Genomic DNA, 20,664 nt, shown 5'->3' with positions numbered 1-20,664 from the left:
GTCCCAGCTCTGACAATGACTCAGTATGTGGTTATGGGAAAGGCACTTCGCTTCTCTGCCTCAATTTCTCCTAAGACCTCCCTCACAGGAGTGTTTTTAAGTGCTTTGAGAATGTAAAGCTCCATAAGCATATGAGTGCTCTGGGTTACTCTTATGTAAATTAATAGATCTGATTAAGTTCTCTGCTGATAGGTTTTTATTCCCTACTCATCTACTGTCAAGTAAATGTTCCGTCCTATTTTTAACCATAGACATGGCTTTTATTACACCTAAGTACAGTTGATTAAACTTTCCAATAATATTGTAATTCCATTTCTTCTTGAAACAAATCTATTTTTAAGGAAAAATCTGTCAGAAGCATCACACTCTGCATCCCAAGTTATTCACAGATTGCTTTGGGCATGCAGCTGTCTAATAACAGCTGGAAGAACACACCAACAATAAAACAATTATTAAAGATAATTTTAGCATGTACTTTCTTATTGTTCCAGTTAAATTTCCTGCACCTCTCTGCCTGCAATAATTACAAGAACACCTATGTGAAACTGCTTCTGCAATATACCTTCCTAAGGGCTAGTCTACACTGAAGCTGTAAGTCAACCTAAGTTATGCTACTTCAGTTACACAAGTTAAGTAAGTCGAAGTAACTTACGTCGACTTAGAGCACTACCTACACCACACTATTTTGACGGGAGACACTCTCCTGCCAACTTACTTCCAGTCTCTCGGGGAGATGGAGTATAGATATCAGGAGAGTGCTCTGCCATTACTTAGCTTGTCTTCACTACACCCCCTAAATCAACATTGCTAAATCAATCGCAGCAGTGCCAATTTAGTCATAAGTATAGAGAAGCCCTAACACAATGTGAAAAGAACATTAGGGTTACAAAACCAAGCACTCAAAAATTGGGAAATGCCAGAATTAAGGATGCCTGCACAAACTTAACTCAGCCCCACTGTGCATATGTTAGCACAGAGATCGGCAATCTTTGGCACATGGCCCATCAAGGAAATCTGATGGGGAGCCAGGACGGTTTGTTTACCTGCAGTGTCCGCAGATTCAGCCAATCCAGGGCTGCAGGAAGTGGCATGGGCCAAGGGATTTGCTGGCCGCCACTTCCCGCAGCCCCCATTGGCCTGGAATGGCAAACCATGGCCAGTGGGAGCTGCAATAGGCCGAACCTGCAGGCACGGCAGGTAAACAAACCGTTCAGGCCCACCAGCAGATTTTCCTGCTGGGCCACATGCCAAAAGGTTGCCGATCCCTGTGTAGCATATCAATACCAGCAGCATTGACATCACTGAAGAGTCTCCCTGGTGCCTAGCACCAGACCAACCCATAGCACCCAGAAACAGCAATGGCAGGGAAAGTCCTGCTTGGCCCCTGCAACCCTACGGTATGCTCAGTAGAGATGTAATCTGCCAAGAATTTAGCTGCCAAACTCCACCAAGTCTCTACAGACTAGGTGCAAACAGATTTTCAGAGGTATCTGAATTTGCCCAACATGTACATTTTTTGGCACAACCAGCAAAGGCACCACCAGGGCAACACCTTTGTCAAATTTCAAGCCCTTGCGCCAAAGCATTTAAACTACATAGCTTCTCAACAAACTGTAATTTTTTTTTAAACATGAGCAAAACAATGTATTTTTTCCTAATCTCACGCACTTTTTTGCTGAAACTTGCCAGCAAATTCAGGCAGACGCCCAGCACGGAAAATTTCAGCCAAGAAAGTTAATATTTGGCAAAATCATAATCAACTGAAAACAGGATCTTATAATGGGAGATGACAGGTAATCTTAACAAGAGGCAGCACTACCAGCTCCACCTATAATCCCATCTACAAGACAGCTTTGAGCCCTACTCCTGACTCTGGGTTCTGCTAATGTATTATTCTGAAAGACACTTCAGCAGTGAGTTGACAGATATACTCTTTGTAACAAAAACAATGGCATTTAAATGCACTAGTCCCTACAACAGACATCTGCATTCTCAAAAAAAAAACACAGTGGTTGTTTCCCAACAAACCTCTCAAAAAATGACTGCCCAATTTACAACCTGCATTTATGAAAGTATGGGCTAGGATGTATAGATGAAAGATGGTGGTCTTTGCTCCCTAAAGACAGTGGTTACCACTGAATCATCTAGTACGAGGCACCATCTGCAAATTCTGACTTAGAAGCAAGGACACTAGAATTTTGCTGTTGGGGGCAAGTTGCCTGCCAAACTGCCCCAAATGTGAGTGGCATTGCAACCTGGCACACGGAGTCACAACATCACTCAAATTTGACCTGGCCTCCCCTCTGCTGTGGCAGCAGAGTAGGGACTCCGCTGTTACGCCACCCAGCTGTGGTCAAAGGTTGGGGGAGGGAATCTGGGCCACCCCCTCTTTGCACCCGTTTAAAAGGGCTATACATTTTTTTTTAAAAATCCCATCAAGAATTTATAAGCTCTACACTGCACTCTAGTAAATAATAAATGACCAGATCATAACTTTCCATATGAAACACCATCAGAGAGGAATTTTTATGAGGAAACCTCTGCACCAACTCTCTACAGCATGCCATGAGAACAGGGTGCAGGAAGGGGCTAGCTCCCTGCAGTAAAAACCACAGGACCATCCCCCAACCCTGACAGATCCTGGGGGAAATCACAAAAGGTCAGGATCATGCACACTAAGGCTATGTTTACACTACCGCAGTAAGTCGACCTACGCTATGCAACTCCAGCTACGTGAATAATATAGCTGGAGTAGACGCACCTTAGGTCAAGTTACCATGGGGTCAACAGAAGAAAATCTCCTGTCGACTTACTTTACTCTTCTCATCGGGGATAGAATACATGGCTCGACTGGAGAGCGATCTGCAGTCGATTTGGCAGGTCTTTATTAGACCCGCTAAAGCGACCGCCGGTGGATCAATCTCAGCGCATCGATCCCTGACGTAGTGTAGACCTGCCCTAAGCTTCTATTCCTCAGCTTTAGCTCTGGCCTTGATTTGCACCCCCTTGGGCTCCATGCAAGTGAGACTTCATTGGAGTCAGGGTTTCGGGTCCCATTTAACACAGTTGTTCCTGTATTTCCTGGGACAGAGTGGAGAGATGCATGGAAAATTTAATACAGCTCTAGGCAATGTTCTATAAGGCAGGGGGGTGGGCAGGAAAGGAATCTGCATAACTTTTGCCTCCATCTGTTGATGTACCACACAAGGGGTTCACTCACATAGGGCCCGATTCTGCAGTCACTCCATGTCATAAACAGATAGCTAAGGGTTAATGTCTCTTTCACCTATAAAAGGGTTAACAAACAGTAACCTGAAACACCTGACCAGAAGACCAATCAGGAAACAAGACTTTTTCAGATCTGGGTGGAGAGAAGTTTTGGGTGTGAGTTCGTTGTTCTTTGTCTTGGGTCTGTGCCATCTCCGCTCTGAGAGTGATTTTTCTATCTCCAGGCTGTCTAATTTTCTGTTTCCAAGTTGTAAGTACAAGAATAGTAAGACAATAGGTTTATATTGTTTTTTTGTATTTACATGTGTGTAGTTGCTGGAATGTGTTAAATTGTATTCTTTTTGGATAAGGCTGTTTATTCATTTTTCTTTTAAGCAACTGACCCTGTGTATTGTCACCTTAATACAGAGACTATTTTTAATGTCCTTTTTCATTCTTTTTATATAAAGCTTTCTTTTTAAGACCTGTTGGAGTTTTTCTTTAGTGGGGACTCCAGGGAATTGAGTCTGCAGCTCACTAGGGGATTGGTGGGAGGAAGAAATCAGGGGGAAAATCTCTTTGTGTTAGATTTACTAAGCCTGACTTTGCATACCCTCTGGGTGAGGGGGGAGAGGGGTTAGATCTCTCGGTGCTTGTGTTTCAAGGACTTGAAGCAGGGAGGGTGGAATCCCTTTGTTTAGATTCATGGAGCCTGCTTCTGTATATCTCTCCAGGAACCCAGGGAGGGAACACCTGGAGGGGAGAAGGGGGAAGGGAAATGGTTTATTCCCCTTTGTTGTGAGACTCAAGGAATCTGAGTCTTGGGGTCCCCCAGGGAAGGTTTTGGGGAGACCACAGTGAGCTAGGCATTGTATAATTCCTGGCTGGTGGCAGCAATTACCAGGTCCAAGCTGGTAACTAAGCTTGGAGGTTTGCATGCTAACACCCATATTTTGGACGCTAAGGTCCAGATCTGGGAAGAAATGTTATGACACTCCACACGTAGAACTCCTGTTAATTCAAGTGAATAGAACTCCTGTTCAGAGCATGGCTATAGAATCAAGTTCTGCAACTGCTCATTGTAACCGTTGAGTACAAGTGGCAGGTCTTTCATATGCTCTCTACTAACCTAGAATATTAGTCACAGGACAGTACACATAAGCTTGTAGTAAAAAGCAAAGGAAGTAAAAAGGTTCATCTATCTGCACACAAACACAAACAGCATATCTAACCAGCAATGTAAGCCCAGGGTTAGTGGGACTCGAGTCAGCTGAACTGTGTCAGAGAATGCTGGGCTTGCACGTCCATACTGCATTTTAATCTTAGGTTAAGGATTTTCTGATCCGTGCTCAAACTTAGAACTCTGGCGTCCACACTGCAGTGCACAGCCCCGAGTCAAAGTAACCCTATTCCAAAGTGCCTAGCGCCTCTCCTTCCCACCAAACCAGCATTGACGCTCTAGCCCTACAATGTGTTGCAAAATGCAAAAGCTCTACTGCCCACCCTTTTTCCTAACTTTGATGGTGTTACTGATGAGACTCAGGTGCCCATAAGGAGCACATAAACTGCACAATGAGCTCCTTTGGAAGGTAGTTTGAGAAGGCTTTATACTGAACTACCATCTAGTTTGAGAAAGGTGCTCTCCACCTCTAGGCTGAGTCACACTGGCAGGAAAATGCCCATATGCACCTGTTCTGAGGATAATTAGAACATCCGTGTCCAGGGCTGACAAACTATTGGAATGAAACTTTGCGATTCTTAATTTTTAAAATGGGATGTTCAATGAAGGTGTTTTTGTTTGGTTGGCTATTTATTTATTTTTGTCTGTTTTGAAGGTTGTCATCGAGCAGGGGTCTCAAACTCAAATGACCACGAGGGCCACAGGAGGACTAGTACATTGGCCCAAGGGCCACATTACTGACACCTCCCCCCACCGCCCTCGGCCCTGCCCCCACTCCACTCCTTCCATGAAGCCCCACCCCTACCCTGCCTCTTCCCATCCCTTCCCTGCCCCCATTCCAACCCCTTCCCTGAAATCCCCACCCCAACTCCACCCCCTCCCTGCCCCCAGGGGGTGCAGGAGGGTTGTGGCAGGGGTTTAAGGCAGGGAGTTGGGGTGTGGGGTACGGAGTGCATGAGGGATGAGGGGTGCGGCAGGAGGTCAAGGCAGGGAATGGGGTGCAGGAGGGATGCGGCAGGCAGCTCAGGGCAGTGGGTTGGGGTACAGGCGGGGTGCGGCAGGGGGTCCAGGGCAGGGGTTCGGGTTCAGGGTGCGGCAGGCGGCTCAGGGAAGGGGATTGGGGTGCAGGAGGAGTGCGGGGTGCAGCAGGGGGCTCAGGGCAGGGGGTCAGAGGGCAGGATACAGCAAGGGGCTCAGGGCAGTGGGTTGGGGTGCAGAAGGGGTGTGGCAGGGGGTCACGGCAGGGAGTTCGACTGCAGGAGGGGTTCGGGGGGGTGGGTTCTGGCCCAGCGCACACCGGGGGCAGGGCAGGCTCCCTGCCTGCCTGCCCTGCCCCCGCGCCGCTCCAGGAAGCGGCTGAAATGTGGGGGAGCAGGGGCACGGGGTGTGTGTGTTGCTGTTGCTTCAGGCACTGCCCCCAGCATCTCCCATTGGCTGGGAACAGGGAACCGCGGTCAATGGGAGCTGCTGGAGGCGGTGCCTGAAGCAACATCAACACACACCACTGTGCCTCTCCTCCTCGTCCGCTTCCCAGAGCGGCATGGGGGCAGGGCAGTCAGGCAGAGAGCTTGCCCTGCCCCCAGTGCGGGTCCAGCCGGAGCCACTCTAGGTAAACACTGGGAGAGGGCAGGGGGGCCGCGAGGAGCTCCCAGGCCACAGAAAATAACCTTGCGGGTTGCATGCGGCCTGTGTGTTTGAGACCTCTGACATAGAGTGTAGGTTTCAGAAGAAAACACACACACACACACACACACACACACACACACCCCAGCCTGGCTACTGTCAGCTGTGGAGCAATGAAGTGCATCCCCTGGCCTTGGGTGCAGCATGCTCCAGCACCCCCCTCCTCCCCCTGGGAATCCCTTATCCCTGCCTCTGCCACACTGCTGCAGGCAGGGATAAGGGATCCCCGGGAGACTGTGGTGAAGTTTTTGGACTGGCTCCCATTCACCACCCTCAGCGCATGCTGCCCAGGCATCTCTGCACACACAGCCCCAGGAAGGGCAGAGGAGCCCCAGAAGCAAAGGACAGAGGGCAGAGTGGGACCAAGAGGCTGCCCTGTAGGTAGGCAGAGTGGCAGAGCTCCTGGATCAGCACAACCAAGGAAGAGAACCCCCAATATCCTGGCATCTGGAAGCCACCTCCCGCCTGTCAGCTTTGCTTCCTGCTCTGGGCAAGCTCTGAGCAGCAGCGAGGAGGAGCCAGAGTCCCTGCCACAGGAGGCTGCAGGACGGTTTTGGGGCTGGCTCCCCTCGCTAAAGCCCTGCACAGATACAAAATCTGTATCTGTATCAGATCCGCAAACATGGGCCACGGATATCTGCAGCTTTGAACATAAAGCAGATATGCAGGGTTCTACCACTTGCCGCCCTGACAGTGCATGCTGCCCAGATGCCCCTGCACATACAGCCCCAGGGAGGGCAGGAGTGGATCAGAGAGTAGAGTGGGAACCAAACAGCTGCCCACCAAGAAGGGGGCATTGCCAAGGTGTTGTGGAGCTGAGCCAGGCGCTCTGGTGCTCCCTTTTCCTGCAGGGTTGACCATGAAGCAGCTCTCTTTGCAAAAAGCTTCTTTTGATCAGTCTCCATTGAAAACCCTGCAGGCTCTCTGACAGTGTGTTTGCAGACCAGTGTTCAGGAAACAACAGGTTAACGCTGATTTGAGCTGCTGCCCTTTGCAAAGGGAAGTGTGGCTTCCATTTGCAATACAGTGCAATAGACTGCACCACGGACTGTCCACATAGAGAAGACTAAGGAAGTTGCCCCAATGAACTCTGGGATAGGTCCCAGAAGTCCTCTGGCTGTAAGTCAAACCAGGGCCACATGTACTCAGGAAAGCGATAGGGCTCAGACCCTAGAATCATAGGACCAGAAGGGACCTCGAGAGGTCTTCTAGTCCAGCCCCCTGCACTCAAAGCAGGACTAGGTATTATCTACACCATTCCTGACAGGTGTTTGTCTAACCTGACCTTAGAAATCTCCAATGACAGTGATTCTACAACTTCCATAGGCAATTTATTCCAGTGCTTAACCAACCTGACAGTTAGGAAGTTTTTCCTAAGGTCCAACTAAACCGCCCTTGCTGCAATTTAAGACCATTGCTTCTTGTTCTATCCTCAAAGATTAAAGATAACAATTTACCTCCTCTTCCTTGTAACAACCTCTTATGTACCTGAAAACTGTTATCATATCACCCCTCAGTTTCTCTTCTCCAGACTAAATTAACGCAATTTTTTCCTCATAGGTCATTTTTCCAGACCATTATCATTTTTTTGTTCATCTCTGGACTTTCTCCAATTTGTCCACATCTTTCCTGAAACATGGTGCCCAGAACTGGATACAATACATCAGCTGAGGCCTAATCAGCACGGAGCAGAGTGGAAGAATTACTTCTTATGTCTTGCTTACAACACTCCTGCTAATATATCCGAAAATGATATTTGCTTTTTTTGCAACAGTATTATGCTGTTGACTCACATTTAGCTTGTGATCCACTATGACCCCTAGATCCCTTTCCACAGTATTCCTTTCTAGGCAGTCATTTCCCATTTTGTATGTGTCCCATTGATGGTTTCCTTCCTAAGTGGTGTACTTTTCATTAGCCCTTATTGAATTTCATCCTATTTTCTTCAGGCCATTTCTCCAGCTTGTCCAGATCATTTTGAATTTTAATCTTATCCTCAAAAGCACTTGCAACCCCTCCCAAGCTTGTCATCAGCCGCAAACTTTATAAGTGTACTCTCTATGCCATTATCTAGGTGTCAGCTTAACAAGGGCCTTGAACCTCAAGCCCTGCAGGATGCTGAGACCATAGGTTCAAGCCCTAGGTTAACGTAATTGGTGGTGTGGACGCCAGGGGGGTTAGGCTCGAGCCTGGGCTTACACTGCTGTGTTGACGTACCCTAACATCTAACAGAAGAGATGGCAGGATGGAATGAAAATCAGGCATTGGTAAGGGATACATACACACACCCACAAAAATACGCCTGTACTTACAGTTATGTGAACACTGTGGTATGATCATTGCAATATTAAAGTAATCAAAGCATATCCCACAACGCAACAAATCATCCACTGCCTGCAATGGGAAACAAAGTTAAGGTCATTCGAAGGTATCCTTCAAAAACTCTTCATCTGACTATACATATGATATAAGAAATATCTACATGCTTTCACTCTCAGAAATTCTTGTCCACCAGTTTCCTAAACCCCATAGATGAAAAACAAAAATCCCTCACATCTCTTGGGGACAAGTTTAACAGTTGTTTTATGTCAAGAGCTGTTACACTAAATGGCAACACAAATGCAAACTGTCACGTTGCTCTTCGGTAGCAGCTTGAACACAAATTCAATAAACAAATTGAACTGAGAACAGCTTCTAAAATCAGTTCCAGTGTGTATATTTAATCTTTGGCACCTCTGCTAGAGCTCAAGAGTGAAAAGGGGGAAGGGAATGGCAGTTCTTGCAGAAGACCTTTCCCAAATGGGAAAGCTGCTAGTAATTCAGTATTATCTGACACTCCTCCTGACAAACTCTCCCCATCCAGCTTCCTCCCTAGCAAAAATGGGGCCTGGGTCTTGTTTAAAGCAAAGAGCCTGTTCTGCCACCTAAAAGTTTTAGGGAGGGTGGGGAAGGTAAATTCCACTATAAGGCCAGCTGCAATCCTCTGATCCCCACGGTCACTCTTGGGAGCCCCCATGAATCAAAATGCCAGCCCTGACACTTGGCCAGCGCTGGGGAGCACTCTCTTGCTTAAGGATTTTAAGGACCCCTCTCTTACTTATAAGGATCTTTGGACCACAAGTCTATTACCACCCCCAATAAGCACCAGTGGGCGCCCCGCCATCCGCTCCCCCTGAGAGACTCTCCCCCAGGGCCGGTACCCCCCGTTGTCATGGGGAGGCTCGGTACAAGCCCCTACACCTGGGAGCCGCGGCTCCAGGGAGCTACCCCCAGCGCAGCGCCGGGACTGAAGCCCTGAGGAGCCTCCCTCGCACTTACTTTCAGCAGGGAGAGGTTCTCCGGCCAGCGCGGCTCGGCCAGCGCCATGGTGCCCGCCACAGGCAGGCCCAGCTCGCGGCCCGCGCGCAGCCGGCCCCAAATCACCCGCGCTCAGCTCCCGGCACAGCAACCGGCGCGCGCATACTTCCGGCCCCGCCCCAGAGGTTGCTGGGAGATGTAGTTTGTGCGGCGGCTGCGCTCTGCTCCCCTGTCAGGGCTGTGGTTGGGCCTGGCCCGGGTGGGGCGGGGCAGGGCCAGGCCAGTCATTGAGGGGAAAGGCGCGTCCCTCTAGCAGAAGGTGGATTCCTTCTTCGCTACCGTGTGTCAGCCTCCCTCTCACAGAGACGCTCCCAGGGCTGTTTAAAATACAGGGGCCAGCAGGCGCAATAGGACCCTCCCCTCTGGGATTTCTCTAGACCCCCCCACCCACCCCGAATTTCACCAACCCCCTCGAGTTTTGTGAACTAGGTGCATGCATTATTGTCAATTTAGTGATTGTTTGGACATTGAAATTGAGACATTAATATGCACGTTAAAAGCATATAAAGTGTATGATAAAATACATGCATCTGAAAAAGTATAATGGATTTGAAAAGTATGAACATAGACTAGCTTCCTTAGACAGCTGTTGGTTTTTATGGCCATGTCAGTGTATTCATTTTTGTGATGTTGGCCAACCTAATAATTTCAAATTATGATTTGTAAGCAAAGTCTAAATGAGCTCTGACAGCTGGGGGCTGGGGTGAAAGGGTTCAGGACCAGATTGTATTTGCATTCACACCTAATCTACATAGGTATCCAGCAAACAGAGCTGTATTACCCAAGTAATAAATTTTGGCTGGGATTGGGTTATAAATCCCTTGAATGAGGGGAGTAATGAAATGTTATTGTATGAGTAAAGGGCCGTAGCCTGTACTGATTGAGGACATCAAGAGAGAGGATGGGGACAGGTGTTTTGCTTGACAGTCTGCCTGAGTCACAAGTACTATTACAAGTACTCCACTGTTTAAGGACAGAGATGATTAGGCTCTATAAATAGCCTTTTGGTTTGTTAAGTGACCACTACAGCTGAAATCACTGATAATTAGGTCTAAGGGCTTAGACCTGCTGTGGGACAGTGTTTCTGTGGAAAAGACAGCCCAGCCTGCACTAGCAATGAGGTTTTCACACTGAGAGCTCAGTGAAATCACAGAGAGCTGGGTGAAACCTCAAGAGACCAACTCACAGAGGTCACAGTAGCAGGTGGCAGCAGAAGGTGATGGTACAGGGCCATTGGCAACACAGCGATGGAGTGAACAGTGGCACAATGAACAACAGTGGCCAGAGGGAAAAGTAAGCAGCTGGAGGAACAAGCAAGGTGCCTTCTTGCCCACCATCTGGGAGGTGAACTCATGTGAAAGCACCTTTGAACTCTGAGTCTCCACTGACCAAGGACAACACCAGTGAGTGTTAATGAGGCTGTTAAGAATCCTGGCCACATAACACAATTCATGCGAACAAACAGGGCTATGGCATCATACTTTCTATTTAAGCATGAGATACAACACGCTACAAACTGGAGGCCAATATTCATCCTGAAGTTGAACACTGGTTCCAAACAAGACCAGCAAATGTTCACTGTCTTTCTGCAAGAAATTCAACTGACTGGCTAGAAGCATGTGGTGCAACAGTGAAAGACTCAACAGTTGAAAAAGCGAAGAACTCTCTCACCACATTCAAAAAACTTGCATACGTGGCTGATGAATGTACCAATGCCAATGGATATCAAGTATTAAGTCATTGTGTACGTTATCTTGATGTCAGTGGTAGGCCAGTAGATGCATTTCTAAATGTTCAAATTATAGAATACACATCAGTTGCATCTGTGACAACCCAGTCTTAGAAGAGTTAAATGCTTGTCAAGTGGACCCCAAACAGATGGCTGTTTGTTCATTTGATGGAGTGCAAACTTCTCTGGAAGACATAGTGGAGTACAAGCTTTGCTCAGAGAAAAGTGTAACCCTAATCTCTTCTATACACACTGCAGAGGCCATCTACTCCAACTAGTGCTAGTATGAGCTGCAGACTCTTCAAAAGAAATTTTAAAAGCTATAAATGTAATGTCTTCATCATATTCTTTTTTCAGCAAAAGTCCAAAAAGACTGAATATCTTGGAAAATATAGAAGATACACTTGGACTGAAGTTCAAATTAGTCCAACCTGGGAAAACCCTCTGGCTTTCTCATGAACAATCGTTGGCTGTTCTTTTAAAATTACTCCAGCCGTTATTATTGGCTTTGGAAAGTATCTACCAAGATGGGATGGTTCTAAGTAGTGAGGCTGTTGGATTACTTTTGCTACTACATTCAGAGAAGACTATTGCCATCCTCTCTCTTGTAAGTCTACTGTTGAAAATACTTGGGTCATAAAACAATGGCATCCAGTCATCTGCTACAACAGTAGTAGATCTTTGTTCAGCAATAGAAGCTACATTTGGATCAATCAGAAAGCTATCCATTGAAAAAATACTGGAAGAAGCAAAGACTTCAGCCCAGAAGTTGACTAATGAAGGCATTTATATTGAATCCTTAAGCGAAGAGGACAAGAAGTGTTTGATAAGACAACTGAAAAAGTACACAGACTTGATTCTTAAAAATCTACCACAGCAACTTCTAGATTCTACTCAACCTCTACATAGCTTTTACAGATCCCTGTCCTATAAAACGCTGAGTGGAGTGAGTAAGGCACTACCAACTGCCATGTGCCATGTCCCCATGTCCCCATGTGCTCAAGACAGAATAGAGAATTTGAACACAGAGTGGAATATCATACGATGAATGAATGAAGATTTGACTTCAACTTCTTTATCATCACTATGGCTTGACCCGATCTTTATGCTATGTTTCCTGGGATTAAAGAAGTAGGAATTCATCTCTTGCTACTCCCAGTCACAACAGCTACAGTTGAGCGTTCTTTTTCATCGAGTAGAATTTTGTGTTCACAAAGAAATTGCCTTCTGCCTGATCATGTGAATGAACTAATGAGCATATCAACTGAAGGAATGGAAGTACCAGACACATGAGAAGCCACCAAAGATGAACACATTGCATTCAAGAAGTTCACTAACAAAGTTGTGCAAAATTATAACAAGAAACCAAGAAGGATGTAGATGTAGTGCTTCATAGAAGGCTTGAGTAGCCAACTTTAATTAGTGTGATGATTTTAAAACATGAGTTAAATCTAATAAAATGATCATGAAACATTTTTCAGTTTTTACTGAGATGCTATATAGCCCACCTTCACCCTCATGGTCTGACCCCTTATCGTCCCTGACACACACATACCTGCGTAAATTCGAACACCCCCGCTAATTTCAATTCTTGGGGAAAACACTGCCTCCCCTTGTGTCCACAGGGACGTATCCTGGGATCCCGCTGCTGGCCCTCCAGTGAATTCAACATCAGACTCCACTATTGTCATACCAAGCACTCAGAAATCATGCCAGACACCATCCTGCCCCCTCCATATCATGAGATTAGTATAACTATTGTAGTAGGAAGAGAGCCTGAAACATAAGCAGAAGCCTTGTATGAGGCCTGAGACCTGAACTAAAGTGATCAAAACTTTGTTGATATAAAGCAAAGTCAAGTTGTGAGCAAGAGGCAGGCCCTATTCACAGAATTTGATATGCATAGGGGTGATATTGCAAAAAACATATATTCCTAAGAGGTGCGAGGCACAAAACGAGCAAGCATATTGCAGAAGGGTGGTACCAGAATGCTCCAATAAACACATTTCCCAGCGATAACAAGAATACACTGACCCATTTTAAGGATAAGGTCAGGATGATGAATAGAGATGTTTTGATCGAACCTACAGATACAAGGCAATGGGTGGCACCCTGATATGTCAGAGGGCAATAAGTAACTTGTTTGGATTGGTGTATAAAGATGCATTTCCGAGGGAGTGTCTTTGTCCAGCCGAGAGGGCAGCGTAAAGGTCTGCCCCTGACTGAGCTGCATCCATTTGCTAGTGTAACTGTAGACATTAATCCAGGGAGGTAGGACCATGCTTTGCTACAATAAAACTGGCCAGGTGCCTTCGCACCTTAACGGATTTTGTGGTCATTGGGCAGTTCGCTCAAGATATGCTGTGCCAGTTAACTGCGTGGAGCTGGGACAGCACACAAGGAACACACATGCAGCCGAACATCTGATGACAACTATCACAAGATTTTATTAAAAAAAATACGTTTGGGCAGCTTTTTATTTGCCTCTAAGGTTCACATTTTCAGTCTTTTCTTCACAACCACAAGGGGCAGAAACTTGCTTAAAAAAAAAAGTGGCAATCTACACATAATCTGATGATTCCAGGAGCAGAGGCTTCAAGAAAAATGTGAAATATTGCAAGACTAGCAATACAGTGGTAAGCATGAGCAACAGTGTAGTCTTCAGAACATGCTACAAGGCCATTAGTTCAATGGTTCTCAAACTGGGGCTGCCACTTGTGTAGGGAAAGCCCCTGGCGGGTGGGACGGTTTGTTTACCTGCCGAGTCTGCAAGTTCGGCCGATCGCAGTTCCCACTGGCCGTGGTTCATCGCTCCAGGCCAATGGGGGCTGCAGAAAGCAGCGAGGGACAAGGGATTTGCTGGCCACCCCCGTTGGCCTGGAGCAGCGAACTGCAGCTAGTGGGAGCTGCAGTCAGCCAAACCTGCGGACCTGGCAGGTAAACAAACCAGACTGGCCCGCCAGGGGATCTCTCTACACAAGCGGCGGCCCCAGTTTGAGAATCACTGCACTAGTTTGTCCATAATTTTGCCTGAGGAGAAGCTGGAAATCACTGATGACTTTTAGAGTCACAGAATAAGTCTAGAAGGGACCACCAGATCATCTAATCTGACCTGGCTACCACCACCACTCCCGCATTAAACTGAAATTATACAAAGTATTATAGGAGACTAGACTATATGTGCCACAACCAGAGAATAGGAGGGACTACGGTGCACCAGGGCCAAACGCAAGTGCAATGGCAGGGAAATGATCCACACCCACACGCTGCAGAGGAAAGCAAAAATCCCCCAAGGTCACTGCCAGATTGACCTGGGGGGAAATTCCTTCTTCACCCATACATGGCAATCAGTGAGACCCTGAGCACATGAGCAAGAACCAAGCAGCCAAGTACTAGAGAGACAGAATGCTTGGCATCACCTCAGAGCCCTGGTCCTCCCCATCCAATGTCCCATCTCCAGCCCTGGCCATCCCTGATGCTTCAGAGAAAGGAGATGAAAACCTAATCAGAATAAAGTGCGAGCTCAGACACTACAGTGATGAGAGCTATATAAATACCTAGATAGATTTGAGTGTGAGGATTTCATTGATCCCTGGGGTTTTCAGTTGGATCATTCTATAAACTTGGGTCTAATTTGTTATTTAATTAACCTACTAGGGGATATGCTGCAAAACAGTTTTATGGCAATAGGTAACTCTTATTGCAAAAAGGGATTTTATCTAATATGGAAGTGTAAAGCCTGAGGTTGCGTCTTTGTGTTTATTTTTTGTGTAAGTTGTAAGGTTTGCTTTTCTTTACTATTTAATCTTTGAATCTATGTTTTCTTCTATTAACCAAACTTTTTGTTTATTTTCACTGCAAGCAGGTCTCTGGTATGCAAACCATGTGGACTGTGTAAGCCAAAATAAGCTGATATCTAGGGGGCTGGGTTCATGCTCTCAGGCGTGATGAACCAGAGGGGAAAGGTCAGCATGTCTGATAGTTCAGGAGGACATATTTGGGGAAACTCAGGACTAGAAGGGCTGTTGGTGTCACCCTGCATTTGGCTGGTGATACCCAGGGTAAGACCTTATGCTTGTGGGCTGGCGACTGATGTCAGAGATCTGAACCATAGCTGCACAGCACCAAACTACCCAAACGTTACTGAGCAGGTGGTGGCAACCACTCACTGGTGTGGGTGGACCCCAAAAAGTCATAACAGAGTAACCAGCTTTTGCCCTAGATTGACTATAAAAGATTACTATTTTTCAGTCCTCCAAAGAGCAATTTCGGCTGTAACTTTACTTATAGCCAATGTTCTCAAACCAAAACAAGTTAGGTCCTGTGTAATTTTGATAAATTAGAACAAGAATGTGAAAAATAGATGCTCTGATTCAATTTAAACTATGAGTCAATGGCACTTTTCCTTCCTGGTTTCTGTTCCTTCTATTCACCTTTTTAATTTGTTTAAATTCCACCACCACCCCATTTGTAAAATCCTCTCTCTCCGAATTATCCTCTGTTCACGGGAGTGAGTATGTCAAGAGATCAGAGCAAGGACTTAGGACACAAGATGCTTGGGGGCTATTGTCTGTTCTGCCACCAACTTGAGTAAGTCACAATCTCTTTGCGCCTCATTTTACCCATCTGAAAAAAAGAAAGTGAATTACTTGTTAGAGGCGATATAGAGCTTAATGTACTAATAATGTTTGTAAAAACAATAAGGAGTCTGGTGGCACCTTAAAGACTAACAGATTTATTTCAGCATAAGATTTCGTGGGTAAAAAACCTGGTCTCCATGCATCTGAAGAAGTGGGGTTTTTACCCATGAAAGCTTATGCTCAAATAAATCTGTTAGTCTCTAAGATGCCACCGGACTCCTCGTTGTTTTTGTGGATACAGACTATCATGGCTACCCCTCTAACGTTTGTAAAGTACTTTGAAAGTAGCAGGTAGAAGATGCCACCTCTATAATGTGCAATCATTATTAGTCATTCTGTTCTTCTGCATAACAAATTATTATCCATGTCCTACATACTTTAATACAATAATTATAAGTTTAACAATTTTAAAATCTTTTTATCTCTCTCTATTTCCAGTACCATTTTCACTCCACATGACCGTGGAGTAAAACGAATGTAATCTATAAGAGAAAGTTGTGACTAGATGTCAGGCACTTATGAGTTCTAATATTTCATCTAAGTTACTGAAACTCATTTTTGGCCTTGAGCGAGTCATTGAACCTGTCCTTAGTTGTAAAACTGTGATGATAATACTTACCTACCTCTTCCTCAAGGGTGTCGTCAGGATTAATTAGTTAATGGTTGGATAGTGTTTAAAGCCTTATAAAGTGCTATTAAGTTATTTCTGATTATAATCAGAATGTATTATTCAATTTTCATTTTCTAATTAAGTCTAATTAAATACCAACATAGGAACTTTAAAAATCTTATACAATAATTTTTGCTCAAATAGTTGTTCAAACCCAAAATTTCAACACCTGCAGTTCATGAGCAATATTAAAAAAATGTATACTTCTACAAGTTTGGGAGTTATGTCTAACAATGTGTAAAACTACTCCCAAAATACCATTTTAAATGGACTTTGTTTATCATTTCCAGTTTAATTTTATTTCCATAGTGACTGATATTTTTAGCAGCTGTCACACTGAATGTGGAACAGAATCTAAGCCAATGAAACTGTTTGTATAAAGCTATTGTTCATTTTCTCTGCATGGCATTTCTTCAACTTTAAGCACTCAGGCTGTTTGCATGGAGTAAGTCAGGGCCAAGTGAATCTTGGCATAAGCAGGTGCAAAATCCCCAAAAGTCTCAGGACCTAGATCACCAGTGACATAAATGACCATGTAAAATACACATTAGGGCTCAATCTTCTCTGGGACTTTAATCTCCTCTTACTTACACAAGGGAATGCTTACACAAGAGTGAAGTCAGCGGAGTTACTCCAGATTTACACCAATGTACATAAGTACAGAATTTGGCCCCAGACATAAATTGTTCAGAAAACAGATAAGTGTATGTAAGTGGCACCGAGTTGGCATTCAGATATGCAAAATTAGTGTAATTTTCATGCCTATAATTTTAGATCAAAACCAGAGCCTGCTTACCTCTTTATCTCCCATCCCCTATGATCATGACCCTTTATGATCATCACCTTCTCATCTAACACTCACTACTAATTTTTTGTTTCTTCATCTTCCTTTCCCTCTTAAAGATATTTTTCCCCCCTCCAAATTCATTACTTTCCTTTCTTGCCCTTTCCTCAGTGCCTTGTTATCAGGATTCAATTGGCATGACAACTTGCAGATTTATTTGTTAATTTATTTTGGCTTTTGGTGTTTACAGGTCTCATGTTATAAATGCAGTAATACAGGTCCTTCAGCAACATATACTTTGCTATTGCAATATTTGCATTAGTATTGTTACTAATAAGTTTAAAATAAGAATAAGTTTAAAGTTTACAGATAAGATGGTGGGATATTACACTGGCATTTCGATCAAAGTTTATGACACGTGGACAAATGCCTTCTTCCCTGCTGCTTTAGGCCTAGCACAGGAGATAAAGCCATTTGTCTCTTTGTTTGATAATATCTTAATAAATAAATCCAGTGTTTGCTGGATTCAGCAGGGTAACTGGAGAGGACATAGTGACCAGGTTATTGCACCAACTGAAATTAGGAATAATTCCATGAATCAGTGGAGTTATACCAATGATAAACCAGAATCAGGCCTACAAATATTCAGTGGGCCAAACAACTTCAACAGGTGAGACTGAGAAGGATCCAACCCAGAACACCCAAGGATTAAAGGACTCATCTGGGAGGTGAGAGACCTGCAGTTAAATCCCTGTTCTGAATCAGACAGACTGGGGCTTGAACCTGCACTTCCTACATCCTAAGAGAGTATTCTAACCTGTGGGACATAGGATACAAGAGGACCACTTCATTTTTGCAAGAAAGGGATGACCTGGCTTATGCACCTAACTTCAGGAGATGGTCCACAGCTCAGAATTGGATGCTTAATTCCCCTTGGCATTTTCTACTGTCTACCTTAGGCAGCTCCCTGATCAGCTTGCTGGCTTCTGTGAATCTTTTTCTTAGGCACCTAATTCTTCCTGTGCATTGTGAAGGGAGCCTGGGCACCTAACGTGGGCCTGATAATTCCATTGGGTAGAAGGGTGCCTGAATTTAGGTGTTGCAATGCTAAGCCTAAGTCTTCTTTGCAGGTCTAGCCCAAGGTAATTCCAAGTAACACAACATACATTCCAGCCACAGCACTTCTCCTGGGAGGGAACTAGACTACTGTTCCTTCCTGAGAACTTCTCAGCCCCAGATTCTAACTCCTCCTGATCAGAAGGCTACTCTCTCCTCCCGACTCCTCACCAGGGTGGAGGCAACAAGCTACACTTCGCAACAGTGAGCAGCATGGCTCAGTTAGCATCTTCCTACAGGTTCTGACACCTGTTGAGAGTATGGTGCTACACTGTTACACCACCCAATGCCATTTTCTTTAGCTCCTCCTTTTTCTTATTTATTATCTGGAATAAGGAAATGCTTTGCAGCCCCAGTCATGGATCAGACCTCATTGGAGTAGTTACTGTGCAAATACATCATAAAGAGATGGTAGAGAATCTTGCAGCAGCATTCAGGATGGATGGAAATGGAGCAAGATGGGCTTTGTCAAGGTTGGAGAGGAAAAGAAGTTGCAATTGTCGAGGCGTAAGATGAGGATGACCTCAATGGAAGTTTAACTGTCAGACAAAAGGCCAGATTTTATAGATGTCATTTAGGAAAAGGTGGAAAGATGTAGATATGTCCTGGATGTGAGGCTCTAGAGAGAGGGCCAGACCAAAGTCAAGATCCAGATTATGGCTTTGAGTTACAGGGGGATGGCAGCGTTGTTCACAATGACTAAGAAAGGAGAGAGTGGGAATTCTTGCCTTTGCTGTGTCTTACCTTTCCTTCTCCACAGCAATTCGATCTAATATACGGGCCATTTGGAGGAAAGACTTAACTAGCTAGATCTTGCCAGTAGCTGGATTCACTGTTTTGTACAGACACTATCTGTTGACTAGGGTCCTAGTTTGAGTCTCAGATATGTCAAGGAGCTCAGAAAACAGATGGGGCATTCCCCCAGCTGGTTAAATCCAGTTTAGTGTATAGTCGTCGTCCCCACCCCACCTCCCCAGCTGACTAAAACAGGAAACCAAATCCATACTTGGTCTAACTCAAATTATTTTAATGGCATGGAACCAAGGATACATTTGCCACAGCAACTCCCATTAAACACTGAATTGACCTGACAGAAGTTGGGTTCTATCACACTGAAACGTATAGAATTTCCACTATAGTATGTTTAAAAATAATCTATACAAGGTAAAACCTAGTGCTGCACCAGTAAAGTCAATAAAACCATAAATCCTAACAGTGAATTAATTGCTTTATTAATTATTATTAATAATATTTTTATTAGCACACACTCTGATATGATGAGTGTGGTACAAATACTGTGGCTAGACATGATAGAAAGAGATAGATAGGAGGCTGGAGAGAGAGATAAGAAAGATGTCAGCACTAAACCAGTGAGTGGCATTATTGTACACTCATTCTGCTCATGGAAATATTATAGCCGTCTATAGGTAATCCAGTCTCAGAATGAACAGAGCTATACTTTATATTGAGGTTATGAACTTCCATTCACTACATGCAATACTAATTCTGATACTAACTAGTTTACATTAGCAATGGATGATCAGAAGCCAATGTTTGTATAATCGCTCTCAGTGGGTGTGAGACTCCACCTGCATCTTCAGAGATATGTTCATTTAAAAATGTTTCGACACTCTGTGTCCACAAGGTCTGGAAGGATGGTCTCCCTCTTGACTTTTGTAATTAGCTTACTGCCTCTCATCCCAGTAAATTCTATTTTCTATTTAAAATTTCTCGGAGGAGCATACAGCAGTCCTGTGCAACGGAAACAACCTCCTGTGTCTACATGCATGTTACTGTGATGGGTTGCCAGTGCTATGTGCATTACACCCACAACTGCTATCACATAAGGTGGCTCAGGTCTGTCTTTCTGATTGCCAGAAGGGGGTGGGGTGGGAGGGTGTTACAAAACCCATTATAGATATCCAGCTCCTCTGGCTGGAAGTAAGCATCTCAGATGGCAGCAGATCATGCCTGAGTGCCTCTGAAGTGAGTCAAGAGGTTCCAGTGGATTTTCTGATGTTCTTGGGGGAAAGCTCAATTGTTAGATACTGGCTGAGTAATATAGGGTGAAATTTTCAAAAGTATCTAAGTGACTTAGGAGGTTGAGTCCCATGGGTGCTTAGACACTTGAATATATCACTCACAGAGTGCACATTAAAAAGTTAGTATTTGACAATAGGAACCACACACAGACAGCTAACATTTTGCAGTTAGAATTCTATTTTATATAGTTCTTACACTACCTTCCTTACCATAGCAGCTGGACCCCTTCCAGAAGTGCAATACAGTGATGCGAGT

General features: G+C 44.9%; 1 protein-coding gene across 13 annotated transcripts in view; it reads right to left on the bottom strand.

The window, feature by feature from the left end:
• The window catches only part of RAD18 (RAD18 E3 ubiquitin protein ligase), a 156,803-nt gene that overhangs the window by 133,963 nt on the left and 2,176 nt on the right, over nt 1-20,664 (bottom strand). For 12 of the 13 annotated variants that reach the window (XR_004001235.1, XM_030569312.1, XM_030569313.1 and 9 more), the window contains exons 1-2: nt 9,389-9,477; nt 8,383-8,464 (exon numbers count right to left, since the gene is read on the bottom strand). Coding sequence is in view for 11 of the 13 variants with exons in the window: in XM_030569312.1 (XP_030425172.1) it covers nt 8,383-8,464; nt 9,389-9,436 (130 nt within the window). In the remaining 2 variants the exon portion in view is untranslated. Of the gene's footprint in view, nt 1-8,382; nt 8,465-9,388; nt 9,478-20,664 lie in introns of those variants that run through there. The other variant, XR_004001236.1, reaches the window with a different exon arrangement.

This window comes from Gopherus evgoodei, chromosome 7, assembly GCF_007399415.2.
Source record: "Gopherus evgoodei ecotype Sinaloan lineage chromosome 7, rGopEvg1_v1.p, whole genome shotgun sequence".
Classification (NCBI taxonomy): domain Eukaryota; kingdom Metazoa; phylum Chordata; order Testudines; family Testudinidae; genus Gopherus; species Gopherus evgoodei.
The sequence above is the reverse complement of the archived record's forward strand: the minus strand, read 5'-3'. Positions and strand labels throughout refer to the sequence as shown.